General features: G+C 44.3%; 1 protein-coding gene across 1 annotated transcript; it reads left to right on the top strand.

Annotated features, from left to right (window-relative positions):
• The first annotated feature begins 562 nt into the window (after positions 1-562).
• On the top strand, positions 563-11,420 carry Il12b (interleukin 12B). Its single transcript, XM_074058817.1, has 7 exons — positions 563-650; positions 3,887-4,162; positions 4,659-4,776; positions 6,199-6,416; positions 7,733-7,887; positions 9,539-9,679; positions 10,371-11,420. Exons 1-6 carry the CDS (start codon positions 563-565, stop codon positions 9,677-9,679), a joined length of 996 nt encoding a protein of 331 aa, XP_073914918.1. The 3' UTR covers positions 10,371-11,420.
• Positions 11,421-11,694: the final 274 nt, after the last annotated feature.

The raw sequence follows: 11,694 nt of genomic DNA, 5'->3' as shown, positions 1-11,694 counted from the left end.
AACACACTGCCTCGTGCTGTATGGTGAGGCAGTTATGTAGCCTGTCTCCCCAAATGGAGGACAGGCATTTGATACTGGTGGGTGGAAGTATTTGTTCCTAGGAAGCACTCTGTTCTTAGCTTAATACTTTCCAAGTATTATATTAGTATCATATCAGAACTAAATAAATAGTTGCTTAATGTTGATCGATCGAGACAAATCATGGTCCTTCTCTAAACTTGTGATTCTCATCTTTTAAAAACTTTTATTTAAAAAGAGAGTTGTGTCAGACAGCTGGGCCTTAGGTCTCTTTCACCTCCAGACAGCTATGGTTCTCTATCTGGAGATGTTCCTTCCCAGAGACTCTCTGGGGCTCCTGTAATTCACTTCATATGAGCGGACAGCATAGAGAAGAAAGGGGAAAGTCAAGATTAAAAATGTAGATAAAATGTAGAAAAATGTAGATAGGATGTAGATATGGTTTCTAAAGCTAACTGAGTAATTATTGATATTCTTTCCTTTTTTGCTTCCTCTTCCCTTTCTTTTGCTCCTTCTCTTCCTGCTGTTTCTCCCCCTCTTATAGATGTGTCACCAGAAGCTGGCCATCTCCTGGTTTTCCCTGGTTTTGCTGGCGTCACCCCTCGTGGCCATCTGGGAACTGGAGAAAGATGGTAAGCAGTCTCTCTTATGCTCCATGGAGGCCCCAGGCTCTAAGCCAGGGCTGTTATGGATGAAGAATGAAGTGGACCACCATGGATTGGGTCTTCTTCATGAGAGATATTACTCTGGGGAAATGCACAGTCACAGCTCCTTCTTTCATTTTCAAGATATCTACCTCGTTTGGTTTTCATGTTGGAAGACAAGAAAGGAAGCTTTTTGTAGACTGTGGTGGGAAAAAGAAGATTGTCTTTGCCAATAACACCTGGTTTTAACCAGGTGCTTCATCTGATTAAAATTCCCAAGTGAAGGATTTGAACGTGTAAGGACTACTGTCCATCATCTCCCATTCCACCACACTGTCTTGCCCCCTCAGTTGATGAGGATTTATCTCCGACTACTTTGGAGAGAGCCTAGGATCAAGACTCACATTGACTTGGGCTCAAATCCTAGTTCTGCTAGTTATTGGTTCTAGAACCTTGAAATGGGCCATCTCTGAGCCTCAGTTTCCTCAACTGAACACTGGGCATTCAAAAGTGACACCTAACTGAGTGGCTCAAGTGGTAGAGCACTTGCCTAGCAAGCATGAGACCCTGAGTTCAAGCCCCAGTACCACCAAATAACAACAAAAAAGTGACACCTGCTACATGGGCTATTCAATGTGTCAGTGAATACAGAAGGCGATTCAATAAGTGGAAGGTAAAAGTCAATGTTAGGCAGCATTGTTGTCTTGGTTGTTCAAAATGATACCTCTGATCTTTTTGTTATTCCAATGAAAAGTAAAAATTATTAGTGGGCTAATAGAACAGGTATTAGTAGAAAGAGGCACTCTCTATCCTTCTAGTATCTTATACTGGGTAAATAGGCATCAACCTGATTGTGGGTTGTACCCAGATGTTTCATTAAAGCCAACATAATAATACCGGTCATTATTGTCTTCAAATACATAATACTTGTAATAATAGTTAATATTTATTGAATACCAGATCTCATTTAATTTTACAGCAATTGTATGCAGTAGAGACTAACTATATTCCATTTTACAGATGTTGAAAATTGAGGCTCAGGAGATTAAGTAATTTCCCTATGTCACATACCTGGCAAGGGTAGGACAGGGACGTGATTCCATGTCTGTCTCACTTCAAGGCCTGTGCACTTAAGTATTTGAAGATTTTACAAGAAGGACATGAAGTGTGTTGTTAGAGAATTGAGAAAAAGGAATAAATTTAAGGTGAAAAGATTTCAGCTGATGATCAGAAATAATCTCTTAATAGTCAAGAGAATACAACAGTAAAATGTGTGACAGAGAAATCTGGGGTGGTTCCTTCAGGGAGACTAGCCGCCCCATGCACCCCCATGAAGGCCTGAGAGTTTTGGACCCTCCCTTGCAGAAAGGCAGAGACTTGAGCCAGACAAGTATGCCCGATGTCCCCAACCCTGGGATTTTTCACGTGCTCAGGAACTGTTTAACCCCTTAGTTGCTTCTGACTTGACAAACCACAGGAATTCCAGAAAGTCAATGTGAGAAACGCTGAGAGGCCTTTGACCCAGGAAACGAGATGATGAACTGAAGCCAAGCACTGGGTTTTAGTGTTCCTCATCCTTCCTCTTGCACTTGCTTTCCCGATCCCCGGATCCGGGTCCTCTAGGGCCCTGTCTTAGTTGTGACAGGAAAATAGCTATACTGTTCTGTTGCCTGGGGACCGAAGAAAAACTAGATAAAGCCAAGGGTTCCATAGGGTTTTGTGTCAACACGTCTAATCATTTCCAGAGTTAGGCCCCAAGCACGTTTTACCTCTTTGTTACCCATTCAAAAGCTGCAAGTCCCATTGATGGCACAATGCATTACACTTGATGCCAATAATAAGTGTCACCATTTGTAGGGCATTTGAAGGCACTGTGTTAAACCCTTACTCAAATTAGCTTATATAACCCACATGTCTAAGGAAAGTACTGTTTTAAAGATGATGAAGACAACATCAAAGCTTAAAGTAGTTAAGTACCACCACCCCCCAAGGCCAAAGGTAGTGTAAGGCCTAGAATTGATTCTAATCTAGACCTATGTCCCTCCAAAATCCAGGCTCTTCACCACTGTGGCCACCAGATTTGAGCAGACATCTAATTCATCTAGGAGCCTTAAAACACACATCTCTGGGCCCATCCCAAAGTTTCTTTCACACCAACTGAAAATTTGCATTTCTACCAAGTTCCCTGATGACACTGATGGTGGTGGTTGGTGATCCGTCTTTGAGAGTCACTGCATCAGTTAACAGTTGATGCCTGGATAGACGAATGAATGAAGCATTGACGAGACGCATTCTCTGAATACTAGACTGAGCTGTTTCCCAGATGTTGACCTAGGTACCGGCATTAGGATGCCCGTGGTAAAGCACCAGAGGCAGAGGCTAAGCTCTTAAAATATTTCCCATGGGATGTGACCTGGCCTAGGCTCCTGGCCTCAGTACCCTCCTCCTCAGAATGGGGAGATTCTGACCTGCTGGACTGCTTCATAAGAGAGTAAGATAGCTTTTTCAAAAACTCAAGAGTTATCAAAAATCTCCATTGGCTTGTTTCATGCAGAAGATACTAAGTCCTTTAGTCTCCATGGAAAATTTTAAGAGCATTTTTCCATGCAGTTGACTGACTTTTTGATCTGTGAATAACAGTAACTGACACAATTTCCCATGTGTGCTAAGAGCCTTTTTCATTTAATCCTCACAGCCAAACCTACAACGTAGGTACTGTGTTTTATCGTTCTGCAGATGAGGAGACTGAAGCTTATGGTGCTACTGTGCCTCACTCTAAATGTCCTGGTAGTTGGAGGAGACAGAATTTCTGCCCTAGCCAGTCATTCTCCACACCCTCTGCTTTCAGTCACTATGTTACTCTGCTAAGTATTGTAGCCGGTCATATCCCTTGTGAATTGGAATTGTGCTGGAAGGTTCTCTCCCCCAGGTCTTTGGCAGAGAATCTTGTGCCATTTGCATTTTTCTCTCTATCAAGGTCTCCCCTTAGCCTACTAATAAGAGGTTAATTGGTAAAGTCAGCCTGCCAGTTAACGAGTGGAACTCTTAGCTTCTCTGCTGTATGACCTTGTGCCCAAGTGGGGCTTCGTGCCACTCAGCAAGCCCTTGCAAACTCTTATGAGCAAGGTTGTGCTTAGGCAGTGGGGATGCCCAGACAGTGAATAAAAAACAGTTCTGGGTTCATGCTGCTTCAAGTCCGGTTCTCTATTCCTGGTGCTCCCCAGTTTATGTCGTTGAGTTGGATTGGTATCCTGATGCCCCTGGAGAAACAGTGGTCCTCACCTGCAACACTCCTGAAGAAGATGGCATCACCTGGACCTCAGACCAGAGCAATGAGGTTTTAGGCTCTGGCAAGACCCTGACCGTCCAAGTCAAAGAGTTCGGAGATGCTGGCAGATACACCTGTCACAAAGGGGGCGAGGTTCTGAGTCATTCGATCCTGCTGCTTCACAAAAAGGAAGACGGAATTTGGTCCACTGATATTTTAAAGGACCAGAAAGGTAATTCCATTCCCCTGGATAGTGTAATCTTTCCTTTCATAAGATATGCAAAAATTAGAAATCATAAATGCAAAGCATGGTTAGTATAATGAATGAACCATCCAGAACCTCTAACTTCCTTTTCTTTCTTGCTAGAACTTTTGCGTTATCAGCCATCAAAGTCTCATAATGAGAGTTTTGTTGTCAGTCTGAATGTTGGTCCCAAGGTTCTCTTTAAGTAACAGAGATGTTATTGGATGTCTAATAGAAGTCAACCAAAGTGTACAGTGCGTAACTCAGCACTGGGCCAGCGTCTTGATGTGTTAGGTGTGTACTGAGTACACAGGCAGAATCAGCTTCTGGGACACTCCTAATCTTTGCTGAAGTTCCATTTTCCAAGGAAATAAATGGAAGGATGTCACCTTTATACTATTTGGTACTCTGTGATGAGTTCCAATCAAAAATCTGTCTGGAAGAAAATTCCTACATGATGGACTTTTGTTCTTTTCAAATCCAGAACCCAAAAACAAGACCTTTCTAAAATGTGAGGCAACAAATTACTCTGGACATTTTACCTGCTGGTGGCTGACAGCAATCAGCACTGATGTGAGGTTCAGTGTCAAGAGCAGCAGAGGGTAAGTGAAGCCACCCTGGTTTCTCAGCGTTTTGTGTATTTCTTATTTCTTTAAGAAAATAAGGGCAAACTCTGGGAAAACAAAGTCAGTTCCTTATTTTTTCAACCCCCCTTTCTTGCTTGAGTTGACAAAAGACCATGGAGAGTTGAGCAGGTCCTCAGGGAATGCCTATGTTCGAACAGGGTACTATCAGAGCCTGAGAAAAGTCTCACAGCATTGGATTCCACTCATGCAAATTGCCTGGCAATGCTTGATTAAGGCTCATAGCATTACAGGGAAAAATTAAAAGAAGCTATCAAAGCTACAAATGACTTGTCAAAATTGTACCTTGAGTCAAAAATAGAAACAAAGGCTCTAGATCATAGATGTTGGAAGCCCTGAAGCAAATTCCAAAACTCTAGGATATCTGAAAATTTCCCAGGGCTATTTCATCCCCTTTCTCTTTTGCCTACCTCACTATTCTGAAGTTCGCTGTTTGTCTGATGCATTTGCACTTTCCTAAGAAGCCAATTTCCATGGATACAGAGCAATGTGTGAGCCCACTGTGGCTGACTTTAACCATCAGCCATGTTCTTGAGCAGTGCAGGGAGGGAGAGCAGACCCTAGGTGACCATCCTGACTTTACCTCTGTTTAAAAAGCATATCTAGCATTGCAGCCTTACTTTCCCATCTTTAAAATGGAAGTGCTCACTAGAGAAGTGCTTAAAGAAGGGCACGAAGACATGGGTGCATATATATGGCACATTGTGACTTTTTGGCAATTAGCACAGGAATGATTAAAAGTGTAGTAGATTATGCCCTAAGGTGCATTGGTTAAAAATGAAAAGCCCAACTATGTATTCTGTTGTTCAGAGAGGGGGAAATGGGTACAAAATCACCTGCATATAATCTGATCTTATTTTAAAAATCTGTTGGTGTATATATAAAACATATGCACATATGCATATATGATTATCTTGACTATCTATGGAAAAAGGTCTGACAGAAATCAACAAACCATGAATAGTATTTATATCTGGGGAATTAAAAAGGGGATGTCAGAGGCATATTTCATATGTATATATACATATATATATACATGTATACCTTTATCATTAAATTTGTATAATTAGCATGCATTGATTTTGTGATTTAACAAAATCACAGAATAGGAGAAAATAATTTAAATTTTCAATAAGGAGATTTAAGCAAGAACTCTGGATCTTTAAAATGTCTAGATTCATTTAGGCCAGAGATATAAGTCTCAGTTTCCATCTCTGGAAGCTAAGCTTGTTCTCCTGGAAAGGGAGAAATCAACTCAGCTAGACAAATTGTGTCCTGAGACAAATCCTTGCGGCCTTCCTTGCCTGCCTCACCAGCTCGCAGTCACCAGAACTTGCCCGCCAATGTGTAACACAAGACCGTTTCTGTCTGTGACTCCAGCTCCTCTGACCCCCGAGGAGTGACCTGTGGAGCAGCGACACTCTCTGCGGAGAAGGTCATAGTGGACCAGCGGGAGTATAAGAAGTACTTGGTGACGTGCCAGGAGGACAGTGCCTGCCCAGCTGCTGAGGAGAGTCTGCCCATTGAGCTGGTGCTGGATGCTGTGCACAAGCTCAAGTACGAGAACTACACCAGCAGCTTCTTCATCCGGGACATCAGTGAGTGTGGGAGGGGTGTGAACTTGCTAAGTGCCCCAGACCCTGGGGGAAGGGGTTTGCATGCATTCTCTTTTATAGATATAGATAAGATCTATATATATGATAGATATATGATAGATATTTGATAGATATGATCTATATCTATATCTACCTGTCCATCTAGGAATATGTGTATGCATATATATGTAGAGAGAGAGTCATATAAACGCCTCCATAATGGACATCTGTTCTTTAATTGGCAGATGGAGCTATCTCCATTCACCATTCCTTTACCATTTCATTTACTCATTGAGCAGGCATCATGATAAAGAGTGATAGTGTCACAGAACTTGCTTCAGAATTCGTGGAGAGTTTGTACTTGGCATTTGGGAAGGGGGGTCTGGTTCACAGCCAGGGGAGCCCTCTCTGGGAGGATCTTCAGCAGAGACCTATAGGAAAGATGTGCTAAGAACAGAGGTCTATGGCCAACCCCCACTGAACACACCTGATCTCATCTGATCTCAGAAGCTAAGCAGGGCCAGGCCTGGTTAGTACTTGGATGGGAGAACAGTGGGAAGAATATGGGTGTAGAACCAACTAGTAGCTATGGCCTTTGTGTGAAACAGTGCTGGGCCTCCAGAGCCTGTGTGTGTTCATGGAAGGCCTCCCTCCCCTCACCTAGAAGATGTCCTCCCTGAGGATGGGTCTAAGTGACACTGCTGCATCCTCTAAGCATGGTCCACTGGTGGCACATAATAATGGGTGCTCAGCCATCACTGATTGAATAAGCAACGGATTGAGCATAGATTTTGCCCCACTCTGCCACAAGATAAGTCAGCGGTGAAAGCTAAGAAAAAGGAAAGCAGAGCAATCTGTGGAAAGGCTGGCATCCCCAGTGACTGGCTCAGCTCAGCCACATGCTCAGCTCAAAGCAAGGGATCAAGCACAAGGAGGAGGGCATACTTTACTGCGCAGCCCAGACGTGAGTGTCTTCTTGTCACTAAGAACTTCTTCTGAGCTCTAAGCAGGGTGGCTCCACCACCAGGACCCATCTCATTATGCAGTGACGAGAAGGATTCTGGGCTTCCCTCGGGTTCCAGAGTAAAGGAAGTGGCCACTGTTGAGGACCTCCTCCCCCAGCAGCAGCAGGAGCACCTGTAGCAGAGGTGCCTCCTGGGTGCCAGCCAGGTGCTCAGAAAAGTTAAGGAGCGATCTCATGGACTCGCAACTGGTCAAAGATGCAAAGGGGAAATCAGGAGCCAAACCCCTATGATTCCAAAACCATATGATTCCAAAGCCCTGTTCAGACAATCAGTGATGCTTTCCCTCTTCTACAGTTAAGCCTGACCCACCCAGGAATCTGCAGCTGAAGGGATCGACGGATTCTCAAGTGGAGGTCAGCTGGGACTATCCTGACACCTGGAGCACTCCACATTCCTACTTCTCCCTGACATTTTCAGTTCAGGTTCAGGGCAAGAGCAAGAAAGAAAGGGTAAGCTGGGATCCAGGTACGGTATGCCCTGTGGTCAGTTTTGTGCAGGCCCACATAGGGAGAAGATGAAGGATGATAATAACAACTCCTTTTTAAAAGCATCTTCTATGTGCCTGGAACCATGATAAGGGCTTTCTTTGTATATCTCATTTAATCCACACAGAGAACCCTTGGAAAGCATCCAGTGTTGCTTTTACCCCTTCAAAAATGAAGGCATTGAAGCTCAGAGAGCTTGTGACTTGCCTAAGGTCACCCAGCTAGCTATATCAGCATCAGAACAGAGATTCAGTCTCCTAGACACAAATGTCGTGAAACTAACCACTGCACTGATTCTAGTGGGGTCAACCATGAGACCTTGCACTAAACTCGATCCTAGTATAGAAGAGCCAGGCTCCAGGAGCCTGAAATGGTTATTTCAACTGGATGAGTATGATGAATGATAGAACATTCAGATATGTCTCACCCAGTATGGGTTATGCCTGGCTGCTCCAAGTGTGGTGAAATTATTTCACTAAGCAAGGTGCCTGCACTCACATATGCTAATGCAACAGCTGTCCACCCTTCTTGCCTTAGCACCACAGTCCCTTTGTGGCTTGCAAGGCTCTAGAGACACTTTTGCAGAGCAGAACTCCATAGGCCTCACTGTTACAAATCACTGGGCAAAGGCTTTCTCGTCAGAGTACATTTAGTCGATTGAGTCACTCCCTAAAAAGGGGGGATTGGGAGGTAAGCGTCTTCTGTAATAGATTTTACTTAAGCATTACACAGAATCTTGGTAAATACCTTCCCTATTTAAGATAGAAAGATAGAGTATTAGGGCCAGGCCAAGTGGCTCATACTTGTAATCCAAGCTACATGGGAATTGGAGATAGGAAGATAGTGGGGCTCCAGGCCAGGCCAAAAAAAAAAAAAAAGTCAGCAAGATCCTATCTCAAAAAACAAGCCAGGGATGGTAGTATACATCTGTAATGTCAGCTATGTGGAAGGCAGAGGTAGGAGGATCAAAGTTCAAAGGTGGTCTAAGGGCAAAAAGCATGAGACCCTATCCAAAAAATAACTAAAGCGAAGAGGACTGGAAGTGTGGCTGAAGGGGTAGAGCCAAACACAAGGACCGGAGTTCAAAACCCCATAGAGCCAAAACAAACGAATGTATTATTAACAGTTGGGCATTTTCTGTGTGCAAAAGACTTGCTTAAAGTGTCATGACTACCTTTAGCTTTCACAATTCTAGGAAGTAGATAGTCATCCCTGTTTATAAATGGAGAAAGGCACAGAGAGCCTGGCAGTTTCCTGAAATTCCACAGCCATTAAGTAGCAGTGCCAGGATTTGAAGGCAAGCTTGTGTGCCGAACGGATGAGGGTATTTCTGAATATCTAGGGACCACTCGAGAAAGTCCATCTCAGCCCTGCCATCAGCCTCGAACTGGAGGGAGTTAAGAAAGATGAGACCGTTTCTCACTCAGGGCTTACAAAGCCCTGCGTTAACAGCTTGTACCAGTAGGTGGCGCAAGTCCTAGGCTTTCCCCTGGGAACGGAACGCCTGAGAGCCGCCCGTGCTTGTTTGGGATGGTCGTGCTCTGCAGAAGCAGCCTCTTCCTGCCTTGTGATCACATTACCAGAGGGCCTTCACTGAGTCCCCTCTCCTTTGCAGAAAGACAAACAAGTCTTCACGGACAAGACCTCAGTCGCAGTCCCGTTCCCGTGCCTCAAGGGTGGCAAGGTGCGCGTGCAAGCCAGGGACCGCTACTACAGCTCGTCATGGAGCGAGTGGGCATCCGTGCCCTGCAGTTAGGTGAGCAGCCAAAGGAAGCCCAGCCCACACCTGCACGCTCAGAGTGCCCGGCTGGAGGACAGTGGTGGCCCAGGCCGTGAGGAGAGGGGGATGGAGTGCCGGGCCTGGGGTCCCCATCGTCAGAAACATGCATGTGTTCCTCGATAGATGCTGTCGTCAGGCACTGTGGTGAGCCCAGGGAAGTGCAGTGAAGGAAACAGACACGGGTCCTGCTTCTCTGGAGGGGAAGGCAAAGGAGGGAGGAAAAGAGGCAGAGAGAGACAGAAAAAGACACACAGAGAGACAGGAGTCAAAGCAAGGAGGACTTGGAAGCTTCCAGGAATTGGAACCTTGTCCTGGGGTCCATGGGGAGCAACTGAAGTGTTTTAAATGAGAAAGTGACCCAATCAGATATTCTTTTAAGAAAACCCCTCAAGTCTACAGCCACCCCACCCTGAACACACAACATCTCATCTGATCGGGGAAGCTAAGCAGGGTGGGGCCTGATTAGTACCTGAGAGGGAGAAAAACTCTCAAGACAGCCTCTGGCCGGCATGGGACTGGGCTAGTTCTAGGCCACCTAAGGAAGGAATTACCGGGCCTTCCCACTTGGAATCCCAAGACCCAGTGGCCTAGGATAAACTTGGTGAGAAATAAGAAGGGTTTGTTACTGCATTTCCAACTCACAAAGACTTTCAACATTCTTTTTCAGGCTCCAATTCCAAGATGCAGCACTGGAAGGAAAAATGGAAGCTATTAGGAAAAAAAAAACAAAACTCAGGACATGATGGAAAAAAAGCTATTTTCTACTTGCTTTCTTTTTAAGAAATTTTAGGACCATATTGCCACCTATGCTAAATGCCCACTGACACAATGAGCTAATTTATTTATAGATTTTTCACACCCCATTTGCCACTGATCTTGTGTTATTTAAATATTTAAGTAATTTATGTATTTATTAATTTATTCCTGTTATTTATCATTGATGTGCTAGAATGTAGTTGAATGTCTCAGGCTCTCATGATCTGATATATTGGGATCAGCCAAATTTTGCAAAATGTGAATTTAAGTGACAAGCAAGGCTGAAGGGCATTGGTTTTATGGCAGCCAGTAAGAACGCAACGCTTCAATGCTAGCACTGACAGTTGTAATGGGTGAGGGACACACGGGAATGGGTGAGGGACACACGGGAGACATGAAGACAGAAGCTGTGGAGGACCCTGAAGAAGCTGATACTAATTCCAGGATCCATGAAGACTTCCTAGATGTGTTGATGAGCAATGCAGGGCCACCTGCACTTCCAAGCAAATTAGCCTTTGAATGTCTGAACTGTAAAAGAGCCTTAAAAAAAAGATTGAAATTGAATTTCAGCATCAGCCTCTTGGCAGTCCCCACCCCCACCTCTCTCTAAGACCCAGAAGAGGGGAACAGAGACATCACAGGTGTCTGGAAGATAAAAGACTCTTAGGATTTAAGAGGAACGACGAGTGTAATTATGGCTAAGGACATAAAATTGTCACCGTTGCAGGTGGCTTCTTAGCAGCCACACATAAAACCAGACAGATATGGAGAAAATGCTGTAAAGTCACTCCCTCATCAGCACTAGTGAACCTGACATGTAGACATGACCAGAAAGCATCTCTCACTCCATGAAGATGCTACTTTGAAGTAAGGAACATGCCTCCATAAAGTGTTTGCATTTATTTTCTGTTTATTTATTTATTTATTTTTGCGTTCTCAGGCCAAACTAATAAAAATTCTACTTTGCAGTTGTGTTTTGGGCTTTCTCAGCTGACTCAAGTGTTCTGTTTCCAGGTCCACTAGGGTGCATTTTTTTCCTCTATAATTCAACAGTTGCCCCTCCTCGGCACAATTTCATTTCCAATTTTGCAGAGCTACTCTTTCCTTTTATAGTACTTCCAATGTCAGAGCCTTGCTGAGCTCAGGAAATGTCTCTGCAGGCTGGCCAGCAAGGGATCTGCAAGTGCACCAAATTGCATTGTGCCCTCTTTAGGGGTTGGAGGCTCTTGTTTCTT

This window comes from Castor canadensis, chromosome 16 (assembly GCF_047511655.1).
Source record: "Castor canadensis chromosome 16, mCasCan1.hap1v2, whole genome shotgun sequence".
NCBI classification, from domain to species: domain Eukaryota; kingdom Metazoa; phylum Chordata; class Mammalia; order Rodentia; family Castoridae; genus Castor; species Castor canadensis.
Note: the sequence above shows the minus strand (reverse complement) of the source record. Positions and strands in the feature narration are given on the sequence as shown.

What these genes read in the sequence shown, in the direction of transcription:
- Il12b (XM_074058817.1), top strand. Translation starts at nt 563, where the DNA reads ATGTGTCACCAGAAGCTGGCCATCTCCTGGTTTTCCCTGGTTTTGCTG. An exon ending in CTTCTTCATCCGGGACATCA is followed by an intron (nt 6,417 to 7,732) that starts GTGAGTGTGGGA and finishes CCTCTTCTACAG; the next exon opens with TTAAGCCTGACCCACCCAGG. An exon ending in GCAAGAGCAAGAAAGAAAGG is followed by an intron (nt 7,888 to 9,538) that starts GTAAGCTGGGAT and finishes TCTCCTTTGCAG; the next exon opens with AAAGACAAACAAGTCTTCAC.